The 23,307-nt window shown below is 42.9% G+C and overlaps 1 protein-coding gene and 1 pseudogene across 1 annotated transcript in view; one reads left to right on the top strand and one right to left on the bottom strand.

The window, feature by feature from the left end:
- Positions 1-23,307, top strand: part of EFHC2 (EF-hand domain containing 2) — a 204,667-nt gene that overhangs the window by 97,913 nt on the left and 83,447 nt on the right. Inside the window, exons 8-11 of the mRNA XM_041741319.1 lie at positions 4,795-4,960; positions 13,502-13,644; positions 16,276-16,472; positions 19,603-19,733. Of these exons, the coding sequence (XP_041597253.1) occupies positions 4,795-4,960; positions 13,502-13,644; positions 16,276-16,472; positions 19,603-19,733 (637 nt within the window). The remainder of the gene's footprint in view (positions 1-4,794; positions 4,961-13,501; positions 13,645-16,275; positions 16,473-19,602; positions 19,734-23,307) is intronic.
- LOC121483695 lies at positions 6,189-6,282 on the bottom strand (annotated as a pseudogene).

Genomic DNA, 23,307 nt, shown 5'->3' with positions numbered 1-23,307 from the left:
AAAATTTGAAAAAAAAGAAAAGATAAGGGAACTGAAAGTATGGACTCAAGTCATACTGAAAGATGATCATAACATAAAGGATGGGGCAAAGTTTCCAAAACATCATGTGATCCCTTCAATGGAGAGCCCAACATTTGGTCCATGATTGTCCATCACCTTGATTTTGAGAATATAAAGGTGGCATTTGGGAAAATGAATATGATGATGGTGAGACATGGTACATTGTTAGTCTCTTAACAGGTTTTCAGGGAAGTTGCAGAGGCAGAGTGAATTCAGTGGCATACTCTAAATCTAGCCATCCTCAGCAAATGAATCCACTTCACATGCCCAAGGGTCCATTTGTGTTGAGCCTTAGTGTTTAACTCCTTTCTGCTCCCTTCTTTTGTTCACTCTATAGGATTATGTATTATGTAAAAAAAAGTGGTTTGTGCCTTTAAAGCTAATATAACACGAGCATTATGCATTTAAACAGAAAATTATGCAAATGCAAAATTATGATGCATTTTATAGTCACGCTGACTTTTTAGATTTCTCATAACATATGTTAAAATATTCCATTTAACAGACACTATTATTACACAACATTTCTTAAGTAACAACAGTGTACTTAATGTAAGTAATGACTAGAAATTACATCCGTGATGCAGCGGAGGCGGGGGGTGGGTGGGTTGTGAATCCGTGTTCCCTGATAATCTTTACGTTGCCATTTCTGACTTTTTGGTAAGGTTAAATTAATGTACTTAATGTTACTTAGATACAGTTGCTTCTGACATTTTAATTTTTATTGAGACTTCATCTGCTTCTATAAATTCATCAGACCAAATTTTATACATCATACTTGGGTACATTGGAGCTCAAACCAGAACAAATTCCTGCTAATAACTGCAGTCCCATTTCCTTCCGTGTCAGTAATTGTGGTCAGTAGAATACCTGGTGTCTCCACTCCGCAGCACCACAGGAAGGAGATGACAGGTGCTAACCACACAACTAGGGACCTCCTAAGGGGAAGCCAGTGGGGAAGATTCATAAAGGCAGCCTTGGTGCTTTTTCCAGTCCTGTTTAGAGTTATTGGTACCCTGGTGTAAAACCCAGTTTGTCTCCTAAAAAAGATAAGATTTTTTTTTTTTGTATTTAAGGATTCCAAGGAGAAAGCAATTCCATAGACTTCTTGCACAGAGCATTCCAATGTGACTCTCCCCCCCTAGGTCGCTTGGCCTTCCTGCTGGCCCTGGCTCACCTGCTGGGCTGTAGCATGTCACTCCCTCATTATTTCATGTGGATGAACACGGACTGGCAGATGGAGGCCTGTTGGACTTTCCTGTAGCATAAAGGTTAGAAAAGGCTCCAGGGGCTCCAGCATGTGTTTCTTTCACTGAAGGAATGGGGACGTGAATGTAAAATGTTCTTACCTTAGAGCGCCTGCCTTGGATTATTATTTCTTTACTATAGGAGAACTTGCTATCATCTATTCTTAGTGGCTGGGAACCAAACTAGTAAAAGACCAGCCATTCTCCCTGCTCTTGAATACTTATTAGGCTGTACTGACATTAAGGATGAGCAAATTCTTTTTAAAAAAATTATTTTATTTATTTATTCATGAGAGACAATAGAGAAGCAGAGACATAGGTAGAGGGAGAAGCAGGCTCCCTGCAGGGGAACCTGATATGGGACTCGATCCCAGGACCCCAGGATCAGGACCTGAGCCCAAAGCAGATGGAAGAGCAAAATTCTTAAATCATCTTTAATTTTGTGGTGTTATTTCTGGCCTCTTGATGAACTCTGAACTCTTGGTGCTGGAAGCAGTGGGACATCCAAGATAAGAGTTTTAATGATCATTTGAGCAAATTAGCTATCTTAGGCTTCAATAATGGAGTAGACTTTGCCTCTTGTTGCACCACATGACCCCAATGGATCTAACATTTTTTCCTCTTTTTCTTCCCTTATGAAGTACAGAGGATTGAGGAATGGATGATCCCTAAGGATGTTCTAGCTAGAGCTCAAAAAGTGTGTGATTCACTAATTATTTGACCCAGAAATGAACATCTGACTCAAATCATTTGACCTGGGTATATTGGGTACAAGCAGAAGGAACATTACAAGAAGAAGAACATTACTTTGATGTTAATGAAGTTAATGAAGCTTGAGCTTTAGGGTTCTTCCTTTGTAGGAGCCCCAGTCAGAGGCCCTGGATCTGATTTTGTCATAATAATTTGGCATTCTTTGTGTTGAAGATTTCCTCCCAAATTATGTTACAGGCTCTAGGCCTCCCCAAGTCCGGGTCCATATCTGGGTTACTAGAATATACAAGATGAACGTTGAGGTGATTGAAGGCTTTCTCCAGCACTATTTCCAACTGAGATGGCAAATATTAGAAGGGGCATTAAGATTCCTTTTAAAAAACTAGCACCTTTCTGTAAATTTGTTGGAATCTAGTTAATCGTGGATAGACAATGGTATATATGTTTTTGCAAGTCACTGGGAATTAGAGGAATCAAACCATTGGAAAGACAGATGTGTCTCAGGGTTCAGCAGAACACTGCTGGAGAAGATGTTTGGGAAGATGCTGTGTATAAACACACATAATTTTTCACATAGCCAACAAATGGTTTTTAATACCTGAAGCATGCAGGATGCTGGGATGATGGAAAATCAAAGGCAGGAAACATTCTGGTGCAAGCCTGAAGCCTTGCGAATGTACACAGTTATCCAGATTTCTCTGGATCTTGGGCCAGAGGATCCAAAAAGATGTATGAGGTACAAAAAAGTCAAGCATGATGGAGTGGGACAGTTCTCAGCTTTTATACACTAGATGGCACTGTGGGTGCAGAGGAAAACTCTAAATTGGTTCTTTTGTTACTTAAATCTGTTGCAAAAATTATGTAGTTAAGAAAACAACACTGTTATAAAACCTGTAATTTGACGGGGAGGTATAGAATGCATTCTTAATTACTTCGTGATTCAGTATGTGTCTTCTTTTGGTTACACTGTTCAGACTAGTACAGAGAGAGTTGTGTGTGTGTATATGTCCCCTGTCATAAGAAACGGATCGTGGCCCAAATAATTTCCTAATAATCACGTGGAGCTTTCCCTGCCATCCTATGGTCCTTTACCTGAAATGAAGGTTCCAGTCAGTGGCATGTTTAATTTAATGGTCAGCAATGATAGGGTCTGCTGTAGTTCAGCCTAATTCCAAGATCTGAACTTTCCTCTTCATTACCAAGGTTTTAATTGCCACAAAAATAGCAAGAGGGGAGGCTCTCAAGTCACTTCTGTATTGGCTGCCTGGCTGCTCCCTTTCACTGAGCCAGTGAGAAATCTTTGATGGCATTCTCTCTGCCAATATGTCTTCTGTGAGCGGTTTCTGTTAGGGTAGAACAATACTCTTTTGGGGATTATGCTTGAGGGGATTTCGTGCAAAGGCTAAGAAATAAGGAAGTCTAAGGAAATGCAAAAGTTGAAAATGTCTTCCAATCAGAGTTAGAAATAGCCTCAAACCCTTTGCCTTTCTTCGATCCAGCAGTAAAACAAAACAAAACAAAAACAACAAACATGCACAAAAAAACCCTCAATTTTAAGAATTAGGTTGCCTTGGATGACAAATTGATGCACGTTTCCAGTTACAGAGGTGTGCTCTAAATCTGTACTCTTGATTCGGTTAGAACTTTGACAAAAGAAAAGGAAATCTTTGTTTATATGGAACTACTCTTGAGTCACGAATGGCAGCACCTAGGGGACACTCAGGGTTGGAGAAGTAGAAGTTCGGTTCCATGAATTGTCTTGTGTTTTGCTTTCGGGAAGATCCTGCCATTTTCTTTGCCCTTTGGATAAACATAAGTAAGTGACTTGGAGCCATTGGTTCAACATGCTAGTCGCTCTGGAGAGCATACACGCTTCTCAAAGATTATACAGCCTCACAAATGAGGGCCTGAAAGCTCCCAGGCTGTTACATATATGTCCTCAGCTCCCTGTCCATCTCTCCCTCCTCGCAAATGAGAAGTACGTGAGGAAAATCAATAGTATTTCCAAGTAACACTCCTTTGAGTGAGTCGGCAGAGGTGATTTTTAAAGTTTCGTGCATTTGTTATCGGTTTAATTTTTGTTTTTTGGGCGGGGTTTGGGCATTTTTGCTTTGTCACGTTTTAGTACAATTTCCGTCTTTTCTTGGACAGTCACAAGAGCAACCTGGAGCGGTGGCTGGTGAGAGGAAGTTTTAGTTTTGTTTTGTCACTAGATGGGGAAGTGCCGTGGCCTGGTGTTGAGGTAGAGGAAGGAGAGAGGCCTGAAAAAGTGGACACAGGAGGGAGGGGACAGTGGATGGGGAAGGTAAAGGCAAAACAGTCAGGAATCAGTCCTGTTTAGAAAGGAATTTGATTAGTGGGTGTTGGCTGAAGTTAGGAGAGGGCTGAGTCGCAGGTTAAAACAGGCTATGGGTGGCAAAAGGTTCCAAGTTTGAATTTTCGTTATCATTGGGAAAATCAGAAAAGAACGAAAAATAGTCAGACATGGGGATGTGATGACAAAAGAGAAATGTTTACTTATTTGACACAGGCAGTTTCTTTTTTTTCCTTTCTTTCTTTCAAACCAATGGCGATTATTGAGTGAGTTCTGTGGTTTTTATAAACATGATTGAAACCTACCCTCACAGGGTTTTGCTGTGTTTTGTTTGAAAGAGTTTAAAATAGTCCACACAAAGCTCTCCATGTCCATCTTGAAAACATAACAAACCTTTCAAAACAGCCACAATCAGGGCAAAAAAAAAATATTGACGTTTCATTTGCCTTTGTTTTGTTATAGAGAACTTTACCTCGATTCCATGCAAGGCTCCACCTCTTCCAAAAATAGAAAGGAAATTTCCACCTTACACCGGCTTTGGTTCTGAAGAGGATTCTCTCCGTTCCTGTATAGGCCTCGTGCCCACACCTCATCAGAGGGACTTCAAGAAGTTCATGGAAAAAGACAGGTGCTTGAGGGAACCGTGATACCAGTCTGATCTTTCCCAAATGCGTTCAGGGTTTATAGTGTAGCCCTCATGGCCGAAGACATGACACTCAGCTCGTATAATTAAAAGTCCAGGCACAGGGATCCCTGGGTGGCGCAGGGGTTTAGCGCCTGCCTTTGGCCCAGGGTGCGATCCTGGAGACCCGGGATCGAATCCCACGTCGGGCTCCTGGTGCATGGAGCCTGCTTCTCCCTCTGCCTATGTCTCTACCTCTCTCTCTCTCTCTCTCTGTGTGACTATCATAAATAAATAAAAATTAAAAAAAAAAGTCCAGGCACATACCATTATAGCTTTTTAATGAAATTGATTAACATACAAGTATTAAGAGGTCCTCAATTGAGTGGTTATTTTATTTATTTTTTGTCCCAGTTTTATTGAGGTGTAATTGACCTATAACATTATGTTACCTTAAGGTGCGCAACCTGACTGGATATGTATACATTTTGAAAAAACGATCACCACTGGAAGATTAGTTCACATCAGTCACTTCACTTAGTTAGGGTTTTTTTTCCTTTTGTGATGAGAACTTTTAAGATCTACTCTCTCAGCAACTTTTAAATATACAAGAGAGTATTGTTAACCACAGTCACCATGTTGTACGTTAAACCCCTAGGACTTCTGATCTTATAACTAGCAGTTTATACCTTTTGATCCCCTCTACCCATTTTGCCCACCCCCTACCCCCACCTCTGGCAGCCACCCATCTGATCTGTTTCTGTGAGTTTGGTTTTTTGAGATCCCACATGTAAGAGAGATCATACAGTATTTGTCTTTCTCTGACTTATTTCACTTAGCATAATGCCCTCGAGGTCCATTTATGTTGTCACAAATGGTAGGATTTCCTCCTTTTTTATGTTTGGATAATATTCCTTTGCGTATGCGCATGTGGCATCTTCCATATCCATTTATCTGTTGCTAGACGCTTAGGTTGCTTCTTTGTCTTGGCTATTGTGCATAATGCTGCAGTGAACACAGGGGTGTGGGTATGTCTTCGGGACAGTGATTTCATTTCCTCTGGATATATACCCAGAAGTGGAATGGCTGGATCATATAGTGGTTTTAATTTTTTCAGGAACCTCCATACTGTTTTCCAAAGTGGCTGCCCCATGCATTCCCACCAACAGGGAATGAGGGTTCTCTTTTCTCCACTTTCTTACCATCGATTGGTTATTTTATTATTTTTATTTTTTAAAACATGAATTTGCTCGCCATCCCAATGACACAGGAGCCATGCTAATCTTCTCTGTATTATTCCAGTTTTATTTTATTTATTTATTTATTTATTTTTAAAGATTTATTTGTTTGTTTATTTATTTATTTATTTATGAATGATAGAGAGAGGCAGAGACACAGGAGGAGGGAGAAGCAGGCTCCATGCTGGGAGCCCGACGTGGGACTCGATCCTGGGACTCCAGGACTGCACCCTGGGCCAAAGGCAGGCGCCAGACTGCTGAGCCACACAGGGATCCCCTTGTTCTAGTTTTAGTATATGTGCTGCTGAAGTGAGCACTTGAGTGATTATTTTAATGTGTAATCTGGAAGCCCTGAAAGTTTTATTATCCCCAAATTATGTTGTCTTTCTATACACATATCTCCTTAAGATGGTCCCTAGGAAGTGGTATAGAGTAGGGGTCAGTAAAATTTTTTGTTAGGAATCAGATCATAAATATTTTTGGCTTTGTAGGCATTGAGCCTCTGTTACAACCACCTAGCTCTGTCATCATAGTGTGAAAGCAGCCAAAGAGTCCATAAACAAATGTGTGACTGTGTTCCAATAAAACTTTGTTTATGGACATTGACATTTGAGTTCCATACAATTTTTTACACATCACAAAATAATATTCTCTTGATGTTTCCAACCATTCAAAAACATGAAAGCCATTCTTAGCTCATAGCCCAGACAAAACCAGGTGGCTGGCCATATTTGATCCACATGTTATAGTTTCCTACCCTTGTTATAGAGGCTTTAGTGACTCTTAAGTATTTTTCAGAATAATACTTGACAATTAATTGTTTTCACTTGAGAGGTTTGAGTTTAGTAACCATAGATTATTCCTATGGCTGAATATAATTTCAAAAGATGGACTTTCAAAGGTATTCCTCATATATACAAGGAAAAATCTGCTGCTCCATCATGTGTATAGAATGTGGGCACTACCCATGGCTCCTTTTTATTTCTGCAGGGAGAGCAGGCCCTGGAGAAGTTAAGTTGGGGAAAAAGTGGTGGGAGAATGTTGCAAACGTTTGAATAAGATGTGGGCTAAACATCGAAGTCCTAGCGAGGGGAAATACTGAGTCAGGAGAACTGGTGGTGAAAAATGATAAAGGAAACATGTAGTAAGACCAGAAGAAGGAGATGAAAAAGCCTCCAGAATTTGATAAAGTTAAATGGGATCAGATACAATTGTAGAACATTTTGACATAGACAGAAGAATAGTTTTGCTCTATTTGTAAAAGTGGCGAAAACATATTAAGAATTGTATAGAATACCTAGAAGGTTGTCTTGGCCATGACATGAAGGATTTTGCCTTTTTTTTTTTTTTAAGATTTTATTTATTTGACACAGAGAGCACAAGCAGGCAGAGTGGCAGGCAGTGGCAGAGGGAGAAGCAGGCTCCCCACTGAGCAGACAGCCTGCTGTGGGGCTCAGTCCCAGGACCCTGAGATCATGACCTGAGCCAAAGGCAGATGCTTAACCCACTGAGCCACCGAGGTGCCCCTGGCTTTTGCCATTTTAAGAAATAATCCTTGGGGCGCCTGGCTGGCTCAGTTGGAGGAGCATGTGACTCTTGATCTCGGGAATTGTAGGTTTGAGTCCCATGCTGGGTGTAGAGATTACTTAAAAGGAAAATATTTTTTTAAAAAATCCCTTATTTTTAAGGATTTTAGAGTTCTGTTTTTTAAGTTGTAGAACTGATGGTTCTGCAACTGGTTAGAAATACTGCTACTTGTGCCTCATCCTAGACCTGTTAAGGCAGAAACTCTGGGGGTGGTAGGATCTGTACTGTGTTTTAATCAGCCTTCCAGGTGGTTTTGATGCACACCGGGCTTTGAGAACCACTTATTCCAATCACAGAAGAGGGACACCAACTCATACTCAATCCTCCTTACAGATAAGAGTTTACAGGGCAGGACTTCTGATGGATACTTTTCACTAACCGCTGCTTTTTAGCGCAGCCACCCGAAGGAGGCAGGCAAGAAGAATGTCCCTATTGTAAAAGGAGAGGGAATTTTTCTTATAAGTAAACAAGATGAAATATGATCTAGGGTGTTGCTCCTGGAACCCCGGGGAGGGGGGAACAGCTCCTTGTGGGTCGTTGCCTTTAGTCTCTCTTTCTGTCTACACCACATCAACTTGCCCACAGGACACTGACTGTAGACAGCATTCCACGTTCTTGTCCTGCTGCCCTGGCTGGGCCATTGGTGGTACAGGCACAAATGTGTCTAATTTTGTTTTTTTCTGTCCACTGCTTGTTCCATGCTAGGAATACACTTCCCTCAAGCTCCTCCTACACAGTGACCTTGTTTCCATAGTAACTGGCACATTCAGCTGGAGATTTACACATGAGTGTGAATAACTCAAGGTTTTAAAACTGTGAGAACCTAAGGAAGATGATCTCAGAGAGCATGCAGAAATGGGTTCTTAATGCAAATACACTGTGGATTGAGATGTACAGTTGTGTGTGACATATGTTGGTTATATGTACGTTGCTGTTAAAAACTTCCTGGGTACTAACTGTTGTATGAGGTTAATGGTGATCAACTTTGAATCGTTGGAGGAGGAAATAGTTCCAGATTAGAGCACATCAGGTTTTTGATGGAACAAAGGCCTTCATCTTCTGGGTAAAAATTCACTGTGGTGGCCTGCTGAGCAGATTGTGTAGTCTGACTTGGGAGAACCAGAATATCTTTTCTGGCTGCACTGGTGGAATTACTTTGTTCTGTGTGTACCCATAGTACTCTACTGGTCATACCTCTAGGAGGAGGAGGAGGAGTAGTAGTAGTAGTAGTAGTAGTAGTAGTAGTAGTAATAGTAATAATATTACCACTACTAACAAGCAGTTTGTGGTTATGGTGTGCTAACTACTTTATGATACTTGATCTCATCTATTCCTCAAAAGAATCTCATAAAGTAAATAATACTGTGATACCCATTCCTCACATGAGGGAACTGGGGGGTCAGAGATGATATGCAATTTGCCTGAGCTCACACAGCTAATTTTTAGTTGAACTAGAATTTGAACCCAGAGAGGCCTGTCTCTTGGAGCTTACTTTCTTGCCACAGAGCCTGAACTTCCCACAGTGTGTGGCAGTTACTTGTTTATGTAATCGTGGTGTCCCCCTGGTTCAAGAGCACCATGAGGGCAGGGACTGGCTCTGCTGTGTCCCTCAGAGTTAGAACAGTGCTGGCTACCTTCTTGGGGCTCATTAAATATTTTGTCCAAGAAGAGAAGCAATGGATAAATAAGTAAGCATATAGAATAAGCTTCACCCTTCTCGTTCTTATGGATAGAAGAGACAGATGACTTCCCACCAGGAAGGCTGTTATCCCAGAGTTGTGCTATTCATAGCTATAGCGCATCCAAAAATTCATGGTTTAATCTTAATCTCTGCCTTGCTTCAGATGTTGTCTACCTGCTGTCACCATCAGTCATGCTGTTTTCTCTTAAAAAGTTTTCTTTTTCTCATCAATAAAAATAAGCCTTCATCTCTCTTCCAACCACAAGAATACAGCTCTTGCTGTTTTTGTGGTCCTCGGGGGTTACATAGCCCTGAGCGAGCCATTCATTTTCTTAGTCAACAAATATTCACAGAGTACCTGCCTGTGTGCCGAACACTGATCTAGGGGCTTGAGATCCATCAGTGAATGAAACAGACGCATAACCCTACTCTCATAGAACATACAGTCTGGCTGGGGGAGGCAGACAGTGCATGCTACAGATAACACCTAGGGCATTCCAGAAGTATGGAGAAGTGTGAGAAGAATAAGGAGGATCTGGCAGGGCAGGGCTGAGGAGCACCCCCAGTTTCATTTTTAAAAATAGTGTGGTCTGGATGGACCTTACCAAGGAAAGGAAACCTGTTGTAGGCAGAAGGAGCAGTTGGTGTAATAGTCCGGAGCATGAAGCAGGCCAACATGGATAGAAGACGTGAGTAAAGGGCAACATAAACAGATTAGGAGAGGTAGTGGGGGATCAGATGCCACAGAGGCCTTGAAGACCATTTTAAGGATTCTTTTGACTTTGAGTGATAAGTGGAGCCATTGAGAAAGGCAATGGTGGGAGTTAGAACTAGTTCAGAGACTACTACAGTGGTCCAAGAGAAAAGTTAGGATGACTTGGATCAGGGTGGGTGCTGTGAAAGCGATGACACATAGCAGATTCTGGAACTATTTTGAAGGTCGAGCTAATGGGATTCCCTGACAGCTTTGGACATGAAATCTGAAAGAGAGGCATTAAGGATGACTCTCAAGGTTTTGGCCTGAACAACTGGAAGGATAGGGTTGCCATCTATGGAAAAGACTGTAGATAGGGCAGGTTTAGGGGCACCTGGGTGGCTCAGTGGAGCATCTGCCTTTGGCTCAGGTCATGATCCTGGGGTCCTAGGATCAAGCCCTGCATAGGGCTCCCTTCTCAGAGGGGTGCCTGCTTCTCCCTGGGCCCCTCCCCCTCACTCATGTGCGCGCTCTCTCTCTCTCTCTCTCTCTCTCTCAAATCTTAAAAAAAAAAGAGCAGGTTAGGGGCAAGAACAGAAGTTTAATTTGGGCACAAGTGAAGTGTGAGATGTCTATTAAGTATCAGATGGAAATACTGAGTAGAGTTTGGGAGAAAGATCTGAGTAAGAAATAGAAGTTTGGAAGTCCTCGGCATGTAGGTGGTATTTAAAGACTTTTTTTTTTTTTGTATTTAAAGACTTGATCCTAGAAGAGATCATCAAGGGAGTGAATATACACTGAGAAGTGGATCACCAAGTGATTCTTTTGGAGTACTATGTTTATAAAACAACAACAACAACTCATGTATAAGTGGACCCAGGCAGTTCCTTGTGTTGTTCAAGGGTCAACTCTATGTCATAGTCAGTTATGACACGAAGCTGTAGGTGTATGTGTTTGAACCTGTCACTGTCCCAGAAAGCCATATGGAGCGATAGAGGTGGTATAATAGGAAGCAGAGAAAATGCTAGTTTTTTGAGTGTGAGGAGTATTGTGATAAAAAGAGAGTTTAGAGAATTTTGATATTAGCTTACTAGTCAAGGAAATAGCTGAAGATACTTGCAGTGTTTTTCAAAGTATGCTCCAGGGACCACTTCATCAGAATCTCCTGGGAGAGCTTATTAAAAATGCAGGTTTCTGGAGATGCAAGCTAACTACTGAATCCCTATCTCTAGGGGTAGGACTGGATTCTGTATATTTAACAAGTTCCCCAGGTGACTTTTAAACACAACAAACTTTGTGAACTGCTGCTCTAAAGATTTTGTTTGAGTAAATTATTCCTGACTGACAAGCTCTCCAGAACACAAGACTTAGGTGAAAAAATGGCATTTTAAATGTGAAAAACCCATGCTTAACATACACACTTCCAAATGTATGTTAAGTTTTAAGAAGCTACATTTACAGTAGTAAATGTTCACGTATTTACATGTTCATGTAAATGTACAAGTAGTGTTCATGTGGCCTGATGTTAAATCTTCCTCAGTTGTTTCAGTGATATTTCTGGCGCCTGTGAAAGTTAATGGGTCCTTCTTGAGACAGGGGTTACCAAATCTGTTTGTTGCTTATAAATCCAGTTAAGTACCAGACAAGATGGCTGACAAGGTATAGCTGCCCCCATGCTTTCTGAGGTCTGTCTGAAGCCAGAGAAAGTAGGAACTAAGAAGACAGAACTTGTGGAGCCCTGGCTGTTTTGCCCTTGGTTTTCTCTGAGGCTAGCCCCCCAAGCTGCTACTTTAAATCTCCCATGAGGCCTTACACCCATGTAGCTGGGAATCTTGGCACCATGCTTTTTTAGCCCTGCTTCCTTGGACAGTTGGAGAGAGGGACAGAGAAAAGCAAGTCAGAAATACAGGTTCTGTTCTGTTTTGTTTTGTTCTTATTGTTGTCGTTCTGTTGTATTTTCATCACTGTGACCACAAAGAAAGAATTCTCCTTGCATAGGAGAATCTGAAAGTGAGGGCCTCCCTGCTTTGAGTCGTGACAAGGAAGTGATGAAGTCCATGGTTGATTTTACTCTGTGCCTCCTTGGGGTAATGATTTTCATTACCAAAGCCCTCCCCACGGGTTTAGTATTTTACAAAGGCCAACATTTACTAGCTGATTTCCAAAAGACATGCTTCTGCTGATGGACCATAAATTAATTTCTTCAGTGACCAGGCAGTCAACTTTGGGAACTTTGCATTCTAGAATTTGATCCCTTCTTCAGTCTTTCGGGCTATTCTATTCATGTGTAGAATTCTGAGTGCAAATTTGAATCTATATGGATCTTCTAACGACTTTCTGCAAACATTTAGCGAGTATTTATAATGTAAAAAGTACTTTGTATCAGACAGTGATTAATAAGGCACCATCCTTGCCCTGGGAAAACAGACCAGTAATAGCCACTCACAATATGGGTTGGGTTATAAGTGCTATGAAGGAGTAGGTCTGTAATATTTAATACAACATTTGAAAAGGAAGAGGTAATTTTTCTCTTAAAGAGAGTTGAAGGGATGCTGGAGAACGGGGGCGGGGTTGCTCAGGGAGGAGAGGATGTGGGGCTGGAAGGGAGCAAGGAAATGGGCCTGAGAATGTGGGAGGTGAACATGGGGGAGGTGGCTCCAGGCACCGGTGGGGCACATCTTCTTGCTGCTGGACCAGTAAGGGCCAGATGCCTGTCCTTCCTGCTGATGTGATTGTTGTGGTCACTGACCAGCCTCGTGAGTAGGAAACAGCTGTTCGATGTAGCTGGTTTGAGGAGTGTGTTTATGACATTTGTTTTGGGTACATTTTCCCAGTGGGTTACCCTGGACATCTAAAGAATAAGAGATATTTTAATAAACTGAGAATAACTCCTCTTCATGTAGATTTAGAACCTTAAGAGGGTGGTTGAACTTTTTCAACTTTAGGGAGTGCACGTAGCATACCTGGTGGGTAGGGGAGGTAGGGGAAATGGGTGAAGGTGTCAAAAGGTACAAACCTGCAGTTATAAAATAAATCCTGGGGATGTAATACACAGTATGGCGTTTATAGTTAGTAATACTGTATTGTGTATTTGAACGTTGCGAAGAGAGTAGATCTTAAAAGTTCTCATCACAAGAAGCAAAATGTATAACTCTATGTGGTGATGATGGATGTTAAATAGATTTATTTCAGTGATCCTATCGAATCATGTTGTACACCTGAAACTAGCATAATGTTGTAAGTCCGTTATACCTTAATAAAAAAAAAAAAACATAGCATACCTTTTGCAGGTTTTTTTTTTTTAAGCATTTGTAATAAGGCTGTAACCCTCATTTCTCTTCATTTAGCTATGGCAACATAAGCAATACACTCCGGTTTTTTGCAAAACTCATCACACACAAATGTGCGGATGTGGACAGGATGTTTGTTATTTCATACTTTCTCAGTGATGACACGATCTCAGTGTTTGAACCTATAGAGAGGAATTCAGGTAAGAGACATAGCTCTTACAGCAATTTTCTCAGAACAAGTAACTGTCTTTCTTTTGAAAGTTAGTGTGGTCTGATTTTATGGCCTAGATGACTAAGATGGTGGCTTTCTTTTCTTTTTCTTTCTTTCTTTCTTTTTCTTTTTTTCTTTTTTTGTAACCACTGGAGTTCATTTTATAAAGATCTCTTAAATGGGAACCCAGACTTGTAAAATGATGAAAGAGGAACAGTTTGGTTGGCTCAGGGCTAGGGGACTCTGGATGCCTCCTCTTGGCTGTGGCCTCTGAGGTTCCTCTGTGGAATCCAGGGGTTTCAGAATCATGGTCTGTCTACCCTGCAAAGAGAGCAAGACAAAAGGAAATCTCTATTTTGGATAGTACCACTTACAAAATGTTTCCTTAACTATAAGACAATCCCAGATTAACAAATTTTAATTTTCAGAGTCTGTCTTCCTCTGGTTTGTCTGTCGAGGCTCATGCCAAGGTTCCAGCACTCAGGCCCACAGAATGCCTTGCTGTGGCGTGCCGATAACAGTGGACATTGCTGAGGAGAGCCATTGATTTTGACTTCCTGAATTATGGAACTCTAGGGCTCTGCTCTTTGTCCTGACATATTTAAAACTGTTGTCTGTGCTAAAGACACTTTTGGGAAGAATGGTCAGTGGTGTGCTGGTGAATTGGTTCTCTGAAAAAAGTTTTAAAAGCCCTGATCTGTAACACTTGGCAGTTGTCACAGTGTAGATGCCTCACCATAGTCCATTTCAAGCAAGTAACACTAATGACTGGCTTGCAAAATCCCTAAAAATTTAGGTCAGCTCTTACGAGCTGATGGGAGCCACTCTGTGTACCTAAGTCAGGCTGCATAGTGATTTCAGTAATGAATCAGATCATAAAATATGAAATCAAATAGGAGTAAATAGAAAGTCATGCTCTTAAAGATCAAAAAATCAACTCTGGGAGTGCCTGGCTGGCTCAGTCAATAGAGCGTGTGACTCTTGATCTTAGGGTCGTGTGTTCAGGTCCCATGTTGGGTGTGGAGCCTACAGGGAAAAAAAAATCAACTCTGTACATCTAAGAATAGGGAAAATTATGGCCGGATGACAGCCTTTATAAAACAAGGTGATAGAAGTCAATTACAAGCTTACTAGTAATAATAGCAGCCACAATTACCTATTGTTACCTTAGAAAAGCTTCATGACATTAAATTTTGTGTTAGTCTAGATCCTCCGAGGGGTGAGCTCCAAGATGGGACTGAATATACAAAAGATGCATTAGGGAAAATGTTGGCAAGGGAAATTGTGGAAGGAGCCAGAAGAGGCCAGGAGAGCTGTTGGACTGCTGTGTGTATCTGACTCCTGTGAAGGATAGCAGGAAGGAAGGAAGAAAGTCTTAGATTGCAGGGAGAGTCTAATCACATTTAAGCAAGGCTGATCAGGAACCCAAGAGCTGAAATCACTAGTTCAGGAGTCTCCATCTTGTAGGAATGGGCCTGCCTTTGTATTCTTGCCTTATCCAGGCATTTGTTGGCAGTAGCCTGTGGGAAAGCATGACCTCAGTCCAAACCCAGGGATAGGTGTCAGAGCATAACCACTAGGACCTTTGTCACCTGTGTTCCCCACAATAGGTGATCTGAAAGGCACATTTCGTCACTCCTTACAAATTTTATTCCCATTTTACCAGTGAGAATTCAGAGGGGTTCCGAGAGATTTAAACTCCTAAAGATCATCCAACAAGCAACAGAGCCAGGATTGGCCTCCAGCTCTGTTTGGCTCCAGAGCCTCTGTCTTTCCACCACCTCTAGTTTTTTAATGTGGCAGGGGTGTGATGAAGCTGACCCCCAGAGCTCATCTGGCTTCAGGTTATATTCAGATGGCTGAAGGTTTCAGTTCAGTATCAATGAGAAGATACTGGAGATCCATCTTCAGTTCTGCTTGCTGCTTTCCAAGAGGCAAAAACAAAACCAAAACCAAATAAACAAAAACCACCCACCCAGATAACCCACGAAAGAGAGCAGATGGAATGGTCAGAATTCTGGAAAGCAATAGATATGTGGCCTTGCTAAAAGAAGCAAAGAGATACTTAGCCTATAGAGGAGAAAAAGTTGTGGCAACTTTTGTTGTGGACAAAAGTTGTGGACTCGCAGATTTATCTTCAACCCGTTAAGTAAGCTCCTTTCTAGAAGCAAGGCATCTTAATCTTACACTTAATCTGAGTGTTGGAATAAATTTAAGACAAGAAGGTGGAAATAAGCTCAAGTGGGCAATTTTCCACGTGGTACTGTTCAGACGTGCTCTGAAGCAGAGTATCTTCCTAACGTCCTGGTTCTCTGTATGCTGCTGGGCATATAGCAGGCGCTTACTGTTTATTTAAGTGTTTGGATTGGGAAGGGAGTAGAGAGAGGAAAGAAAAGGCTGGAATGCCATACTTTTTTTTTTTTTTTCTTTACACATTCACCTAGGGAGCCTATTGTTTCCCCACTGCCTCATTCTTCCCTCAGGTCTGAGAAGAATAGGCAGTGTGAGTTCACAAGCTCACTTGCCTGGCCTGTGTTTGAGCATGAAGGAACTCTAAAGGCAAGTTGTATGGTTCTTTGAAGAAGAAAGGCTACTCATTAACTTTTCTCTTTTTCTATAGGGATTACTGGTGGGAAGTTCTTGAAAAGAATTCGTGTTAAGAAGCCTGGACAAGAGGTCTTTAAAAGTGAACTATCCGAATATATCAAGGCCGAGGAGTTGTATATTGGGGCCACAGTGAACCTGAATGGCTACCTGTTTCTTTTGCTCAACGCCGACGAGTATACCTTAAACTATATGGAGATGAATTCTGACATGGTGAGCTGTGTAATTCTCGACTTGCCCCTTAGCGCCCTGCAGTCTGTGTTTTTCTTTCTCCAGGCCTTTTTGTCTTCATCCTGCCACCAGTTTTACATTGTGCACTCACACATGTGGCCATGAATAATGGATCTGCGCGAACAATGGATCTGGCCCCAGGTCCCGGTCTACTGTTTACCCGCAGGGTCCTCGGGGCACTGCCCAGCAGCACAGGGGTGCCAGGCACAGGCAGGAGGCAGAGCCCAGGGTTGAATCAAGTTTCCTGGTTTTTTTGCTGACGCTGACAGTGCTTTCATAAAGAAATTCAGCAGCTATAGGAAAGGAAGAAAATCTGGTGCCACACACTGTGCTGTCCCTGTTAATTGGCACAGGCCTACACGGAAGGCCAAGCGCTGAACAAACAGAAACCCCAAGGGAACCTGAGAGTTGCTGGGCTTGCAGCTTTCCATAACAGGAGCTACCTGAGGCCCGAATAAGAGTTCAAGGACAAATTGGCAGCAGTGAGCTCAGAAAATTTTATTTGTTTGAAACAAGATGGCAGATGGGTACTGTTCCTAAAAGCACTAGTATGGTGGTGCTGTTCTGTCAAACTAATGTTTCGATAAAATCTTGAGTTTTTTAAGTGTGGACTGGTTTGGTGTGCAAACATGTACATTTGAGAGACATTACCTAATAGTGAAAAATCCACCTAGAAACAATTATTTTTTTAAAGATTTTATTTATTCATGAGAGAGAGAGCGAGGCAGAGACATAGGCAGAGGGAGAAGCAGGCTCCCTATCAACCGCTGAGCCACCCGGGCATCCCTAGAAATGATTTATTTTAAAAGTCTGCCTCTAAGTAATAATATTTATGTGCCAATTATATCTATACTTCTATATCTATATATCTATATCTATACACAGTACCAGTTCTGTTTCATTTATATATAAAATGCTCAAGGCTAAGTTGCTAAGACCAGTCTCTCTGTGTTTATCATATCATCCTGTCTGTTTGTTTGGGTCCTCTGAGCAGCAGGTACCAAGGCTGAGTTAGATAAGCAAGGGATGTCCTGGGAGAAATGCATATGAAGGATCAAAGAGGAGGGAGCAAGAGTAGGTGGGGAGCCTGAGATGTAGGTCTGACTCCTGAGAAAAGAGAGGGAAGGAAGGAGAGGTGGGTGCAGGAAAGGCCTCAGGACAAGGAAGGAGAGGTGGGTGCAGGAAAGGCCTCAGGACACGGTGCAGCTCTGAGAAAGTGTCAGCCAGGCCGATGGGGAGGAGGAGCCTGGGAGCAAAGGCTGCTCACGGAAGTGCCGGAAGTGCCATGTCTGGCTGGAATGGCCCAGATCTGGTGCCCCTGTTGCACTGTCGTTGGGAGGAGAACAGCCTGGGCAGAGTATGGCCGAAGGTATGGCAGGTGGGGGGCCGTCAGCTCTTCTCTGCAGCCTCTCTGGATAGTAGGCCCAGACAGCATCTTCCAGCGCCGCCACACCGATTCTCCTTTCGCAGGGTTAGGACTTGGGCTTGTCGTAAAACCGTGAACTGGTAGCCCTTCAGAAGCACTGAATTCAGTCAAGAGGCTCAATAATAGGGCAGTTAGATTGCTGGAGACCAGCAGGCTCGGCTGGGAAATGTGGCTCCATGCTTCCTGGCTGAGAGGCTTGAGACCCGTATTTTCCCTGAGCTCCACTTTGCTCATCTCTACACAGCTGACCCATTTCAGAGAATTAACTATGAAGAGGAGATGCAGTCGTGTGTGAAGTGCTTAGCTCTGGGTGGCCCATAGCAAGCTTAGGGTACAATTTGCAATAGCTATTGTGAATTAGGACTCGATTTTCAAACACAGGGTGAACCTATGTGTTAACATTCTTGTGTGTGTATATATGCATATATGTACTATATATGTATATCTGTATTGTAGGTATGTATTATATATGTATATATGTATTATGTATATACATGCATATGTTAACATACTATATATGTTATCATATAGTTTATATAAATAGTGTGTGTATGTGTGTATATATATATGTGTCTATTTGATATAAAGGGCTTTTCTCCTTTCAGAAAGATAAAAGCAGGGTAGGACATTATCTGGTATTAGCATCTCAAGTGAAAACGGCATTATTTTAAAACTACTCTTAACAAGGGCTTTCTCAGCAGAAAAAGATTAATATACTCTTTTTTTTTTTTAAGGGATGGAGGCACAGAGGGAGAGGGAGATAGAGAATATTAAGCAGGCTCCAAGCGATGCACTGAGCACGGAGCCTGATGTTGGGCTCGATCTCACAACCCTGAGATCATGACCTGAGCTGAAATCAAGAGTCAGCCTCTCAACCAATTGAGACCCCCCAGGGACCCCAAGATTAATATACTCTTTAATATCTTTGCAAAAGAGCTAATAGATCCAATCACGGAAATAGATGAAAGGCAATGCAGAACGGTGGGGCGGATGGAGGTCTGTGATAGGTCTCAAACCCCCTGGTGGAAGAGAGACCTTTATACTAAATTAACATCAGTGTTTTTAATCTTTCATGTGTAATCCTCTCTCTCTCTTTTTAAGCTCTTAGCTGTAATTATTTACAAGCTTATACTTTACTGGATTGAGTAAGAAGTATTTTTACAGAGTCTAAAACCTAATCACATGGTAGGAGACAGGAACTGGGGGCTGCCAGAGAGCGAAGGTCGGGGATTCCAGTGCATATGGATCTCTTGACACCCAGCTGTGCTCTGTTCAGTGCATGATCTGATGGCCAATAGTCCCCAGAGGGGCCCACTCTTGAGATCGGGAGAAAATGAGGGTCTGCTTATCCAATTGTGAATCCCCATCCTCTCCATTAGGGTCTCCCAACATAGTCCAAGGGTTCAGGTGAGAAGGCTGAGGGATTGTTTTCTGATTCCTGCAGTTTACTGTCCCTTAAGCTCGTTTTCTCAGATCTGGGCCTATGCTGATGTTGCTCATTGTCCTAAAACTGCAACTAAGAGATTTAATTCTAGTGATGTTTCCTCTGCGTTGGTCTCTATGGACAGCCATGCCCAGCTGTGCTCAGGTTCAGAGTGTGAAGTCTCTTTGCTGGCCATCAGAAAGATTGGGCTCCCTATGTCTCAGGTATGTTTTAATATCCTTCCTTTCCTTTCCCCCTTCTAGTTTCCCATGAGCAGCATTGAACTTATCTTACAAAAGCTGAAAGAAGAAGAATCAAAATCCAGAGAGATCAAGCAGGTATTTACAGCCGCTGACTGCAGGCATACAAAGATGGTGGATTATAATACATTCAGGTAAGCCAGATGCTGCCAGCAATAATCTGTTTTCCCTTCAAGATTGTCTAAAGAGCAAAGAACAATTTCTTTCATAGTGCTGCCTAACTAATTTACTACATGCTTTTTATTAGGACTTGACATTTCTTTGTGTTTGTACTACGTTGTGATCAAGTTCGGCCCATTTCTGGTAAAGTTTTTTCATTTGCATATAAAAGAAGCTTATAGGCAAGAACAGAGAGACAAAAGCATAGAAAGTCAGTTCTTGTCTCGTGAATCATGGTATTGAAGGCTCCAGGAATGCTGGGAGGAGTGCATCTGGGTGAGAAAGGCAGGAAAAAAATGCAGCTAAGGGCACCCTTCTGAAATCTGGGGAACAAAGGGAGAACAGCTCCCTAGGAATGTGACCCATTGGAGAAGACTGTGGAAACTTCCCTGATTTTTCAGAGAATAGGTGATATGTATGCATCTGGGTGTAGGTGTGCTTACACACATCTGTGTGTTTTGAAAAACAAAAATACAGAAATCAAAAGAAAATAGATGACAGTAGTTAGAACTCTAATAAGAAATCATGAGCTTTGGTGTTTTTTCTCTAAGGTAGAGTTGAATTCTGGGACTGTCCAGTGGCTGACCTGGGCAAATTGCCAAACAGTGGAAACACAGGGAAATTCAAATTCAGGATCTAGTACAATTGTGAGACTTCTTAGCCTGAAAACAAAGTGAATGGAGTGTTCAGGAGAATGTAAATTAAATCATGGATGTGAGGACAAAGGAGACTTTCTCTTTAGGCTGAGAATTCTAACTCCTGAAAACAGTAGTGGCCAAGAGCTATATAGGAAACTTGCTGGAGTCAAGATGTGGGCTGACCAATGAGGAATTGACCCCAGGAGAGGGGGGCGAGGTGGGGCTGTGTTTGAGGGGGTGTCTTTCCAACTTTGTGTCTGGAGTTGCCTGTTCCATCAATACCTGGTGACTTGAGGCCACCATCAGGCCCGAAGTGTACCCCAAACTCATTTGTTTTAACAAAGCTCTTTTGTGTCTCCAGAATGTTCTTTTGAGAGAAACAGTCAGGACATATTTTTATTGTTTCAAATTGCCAACCTTCTGGGATCAATAAGAATTTATAGCTCTTTGTTATTGTTCATGGTTGTACACATGTTCATGGCCTTTTGGAAAATGCGTGGAGACAGAGGAAAGAGCAAAGACAATTGCTCAGGCTGGGGTCTAATGGCAAGCAGTGGAGGAGGAAACAAATTTCCATCAGAAATGAGGGAGTGGTTTCATTTTGTTATTTTGCGTCCTTTTGCAAAAGCATCCATTGGCCAACACATCAGTGCAGTCTGTTGGAAACACTTTAGGGAGTTTATGGGACTTTCTGAGAGGCACGTAGGCCCGGGCAGGAGATCCAAGGAGGAAAAGTTCTCTGCAGATGGAGGCCTGACCCTGACTGTGGGTGGAATAAAGGGCCACCAGGCTGTGTGATTGAGGACTGCCTTAAGGCAGTGCCTGCTCAGAAAAAACCAGCCCCTCACCCCCATCTTTAGGCCCTTTGCTGGCCAGGAATTCCTTAAGATGGAAACCAGATCGGGTCATGCCCGGCCTGCAGAACCCTTCAGTGGCTTTGGTGCAGCCGGCTGAGCCCCAGTGATGTGACTCTGTTTGTGTTGCCAGTGTTAATCACTTCTTGTTCCCCAGCCTTGGCCTCTGGCCCTGCTGGCTGCCACTCAGTTTCCCAAATGTGTCAAGCTCTTTCCTGCCACTGAGCCGATGCACACACCCTTCCTTTGCTTAAAATGCCCACACCCCAGTTGTTTCTAGGGCAAATTCGAAGGCTCACCTTCAATGGCACTCCTCCCAGCCCACTCCCCAACAGAGGCTTGCTTTCTGCTTCTCCTGCCTAAAGTGGATCACTCCCTGTTATCTTTAGCCTTTTGTTGCTCTTTTTCACAGCATTTAGTACATCTTGCAATTGCTTTATTGAGACATTGGTGCCAGGGGCATTTGCACCTGTGTGTCTCCTGTTCGAACAGGAATGGCCTGAGGGCCAGGGTCCTCCTTGGAACTGTTTGAGGGCCCATCCCTGGCACCTAGCCCTGGGCTCAGTGACTGTCTCAGTTTCCAAATGGAATGAGGAACTGCTAGAATTATTCTTGGGCAGGGGTAGGGGGGTGGGGGGGTTGAGTTTGGAGGTGGTGGTATTGCCTCCAGATGAGAGTGTGGGTCAGAAGTCAGGACATCCTGGTCTACGTGACATGTTGGGGTCAGACACTGTGCTTTCTGTCCTTGGCCCTGGCTAGTGGGGTCCCTAGCTTGGAGTCTTCACCTTTCTCTCATGCTCCTTACACCCTTTCCCCGGGGAAAGGCAAAGGAGCCATACCGCTGGACACCGTCACACCGCACCAGGTTTAGCACTGGGTGCTCTCCCTAGCTCCTGGTTTCCTTTTCTTTTAATTTTCGTGTGCGTGTTGGGTGTACTCTGGCTCTTCTCACCTGATCGTAATCTCTTTGAGAGTAGGGACCCTTGCCGCCTTCTTTTCTGCTTTACCCTTCCCACTTCTTACAGAGCCTGACAAACAGTAGGATCTTAATGAAAATTCATTGAGTGGCTACATCTTACCAGCCCTTGCTGCTTTTGACTATTACCTGGGGGCTGACTTCTGCATATTCGATGCTCAAGCTCAGACCTTCTTCCTGAGGTATAGATCTGGAAAGACTAATGCCATCGGGATGCCCCCTCTGCCCCACCCCCGGAACCCTTGGATGTCCCTTAGGCATCTCAAAATAACTTTATCTACATTAACCTCATTTTTTTCCTCCAATAAAGTTGTAGCCCGGGAACCTATCTTGGTAAAGGCCACCATACATATCCTACCATTCACGTGGGACTCTCTTGTGAACCACGCAGCTAACTCTCCTTTTCTTTACCCCCATCCACCCACTCTACCCCCCAGTTTTGCCAGAGCGACCTTCCTACAATCTGATGATTTCTTTCCTCTACCCTCAACCCTGCATCCTCATCGTGTCCAGAGCTAATCCCATTCTCTCAGTATCTGTGTGAATTTGGTCACAGTCTGACCCTTGTCCACCCCTCCCCCTTTTATTTCTATCTTACTAGAAGAAGGCTTTTGTAGAAGCCCCCAGTGATCAAGTCCTTACTGTGGGCCAGACATGGTGTTAAATGCATTTCATCTCCTAGCCATGGGTTCCCCTCCACCCCATTGAGTTGTAGACTCCCTGGCCTCCACTGTTAGCTCCCTCCAAGTTCTGTGGATGTTTGTTGAATCATCTAATGAGTGGTCCTGTTCTCAGGAATGTTCCATCTGTTGCAAGTCTGCAGTGAGCAAGCAAATAATTGACTGCCTTGCACTGGGGAAGGGCGGGCCATCTCTGACTGGAGGGGAGTCGGGAGCTAGGCCTGACCCTCACTAGCCAAGCAACCTGGGCACCTTGCTTTGCCTACCTGCACCTCCCTCTTGCCCATATCATGGTCTCTATGGCTCTTTCCAGCACTGACATTCTGAAGCGCTCAAAATGTCAGTTTATAAATGCACTGGTAAGGTGTTTCCCTTTGGCGAATATGTGCATTGCAGGAGTA

This window comes from Vulpes lagopus, chromosome X (genome assembly GCF_018345385.1).
Source record: "Vulpes lagopus strain Blue_001 chromosome X, ASM1834538v1, whole genome shotgun sequence".
Taxonomy (NCBI): Eukaryota; Metazoa; Chordata; class Mammalia; order Carnivora; family Canidae; genus Vulpes; species Vulpes lagopus.
The sequence above is the reverse complement of the archived record's forward strand: the minus strand, read 5'-3'. Positions and strand labels throughout refer to the sequence as shown.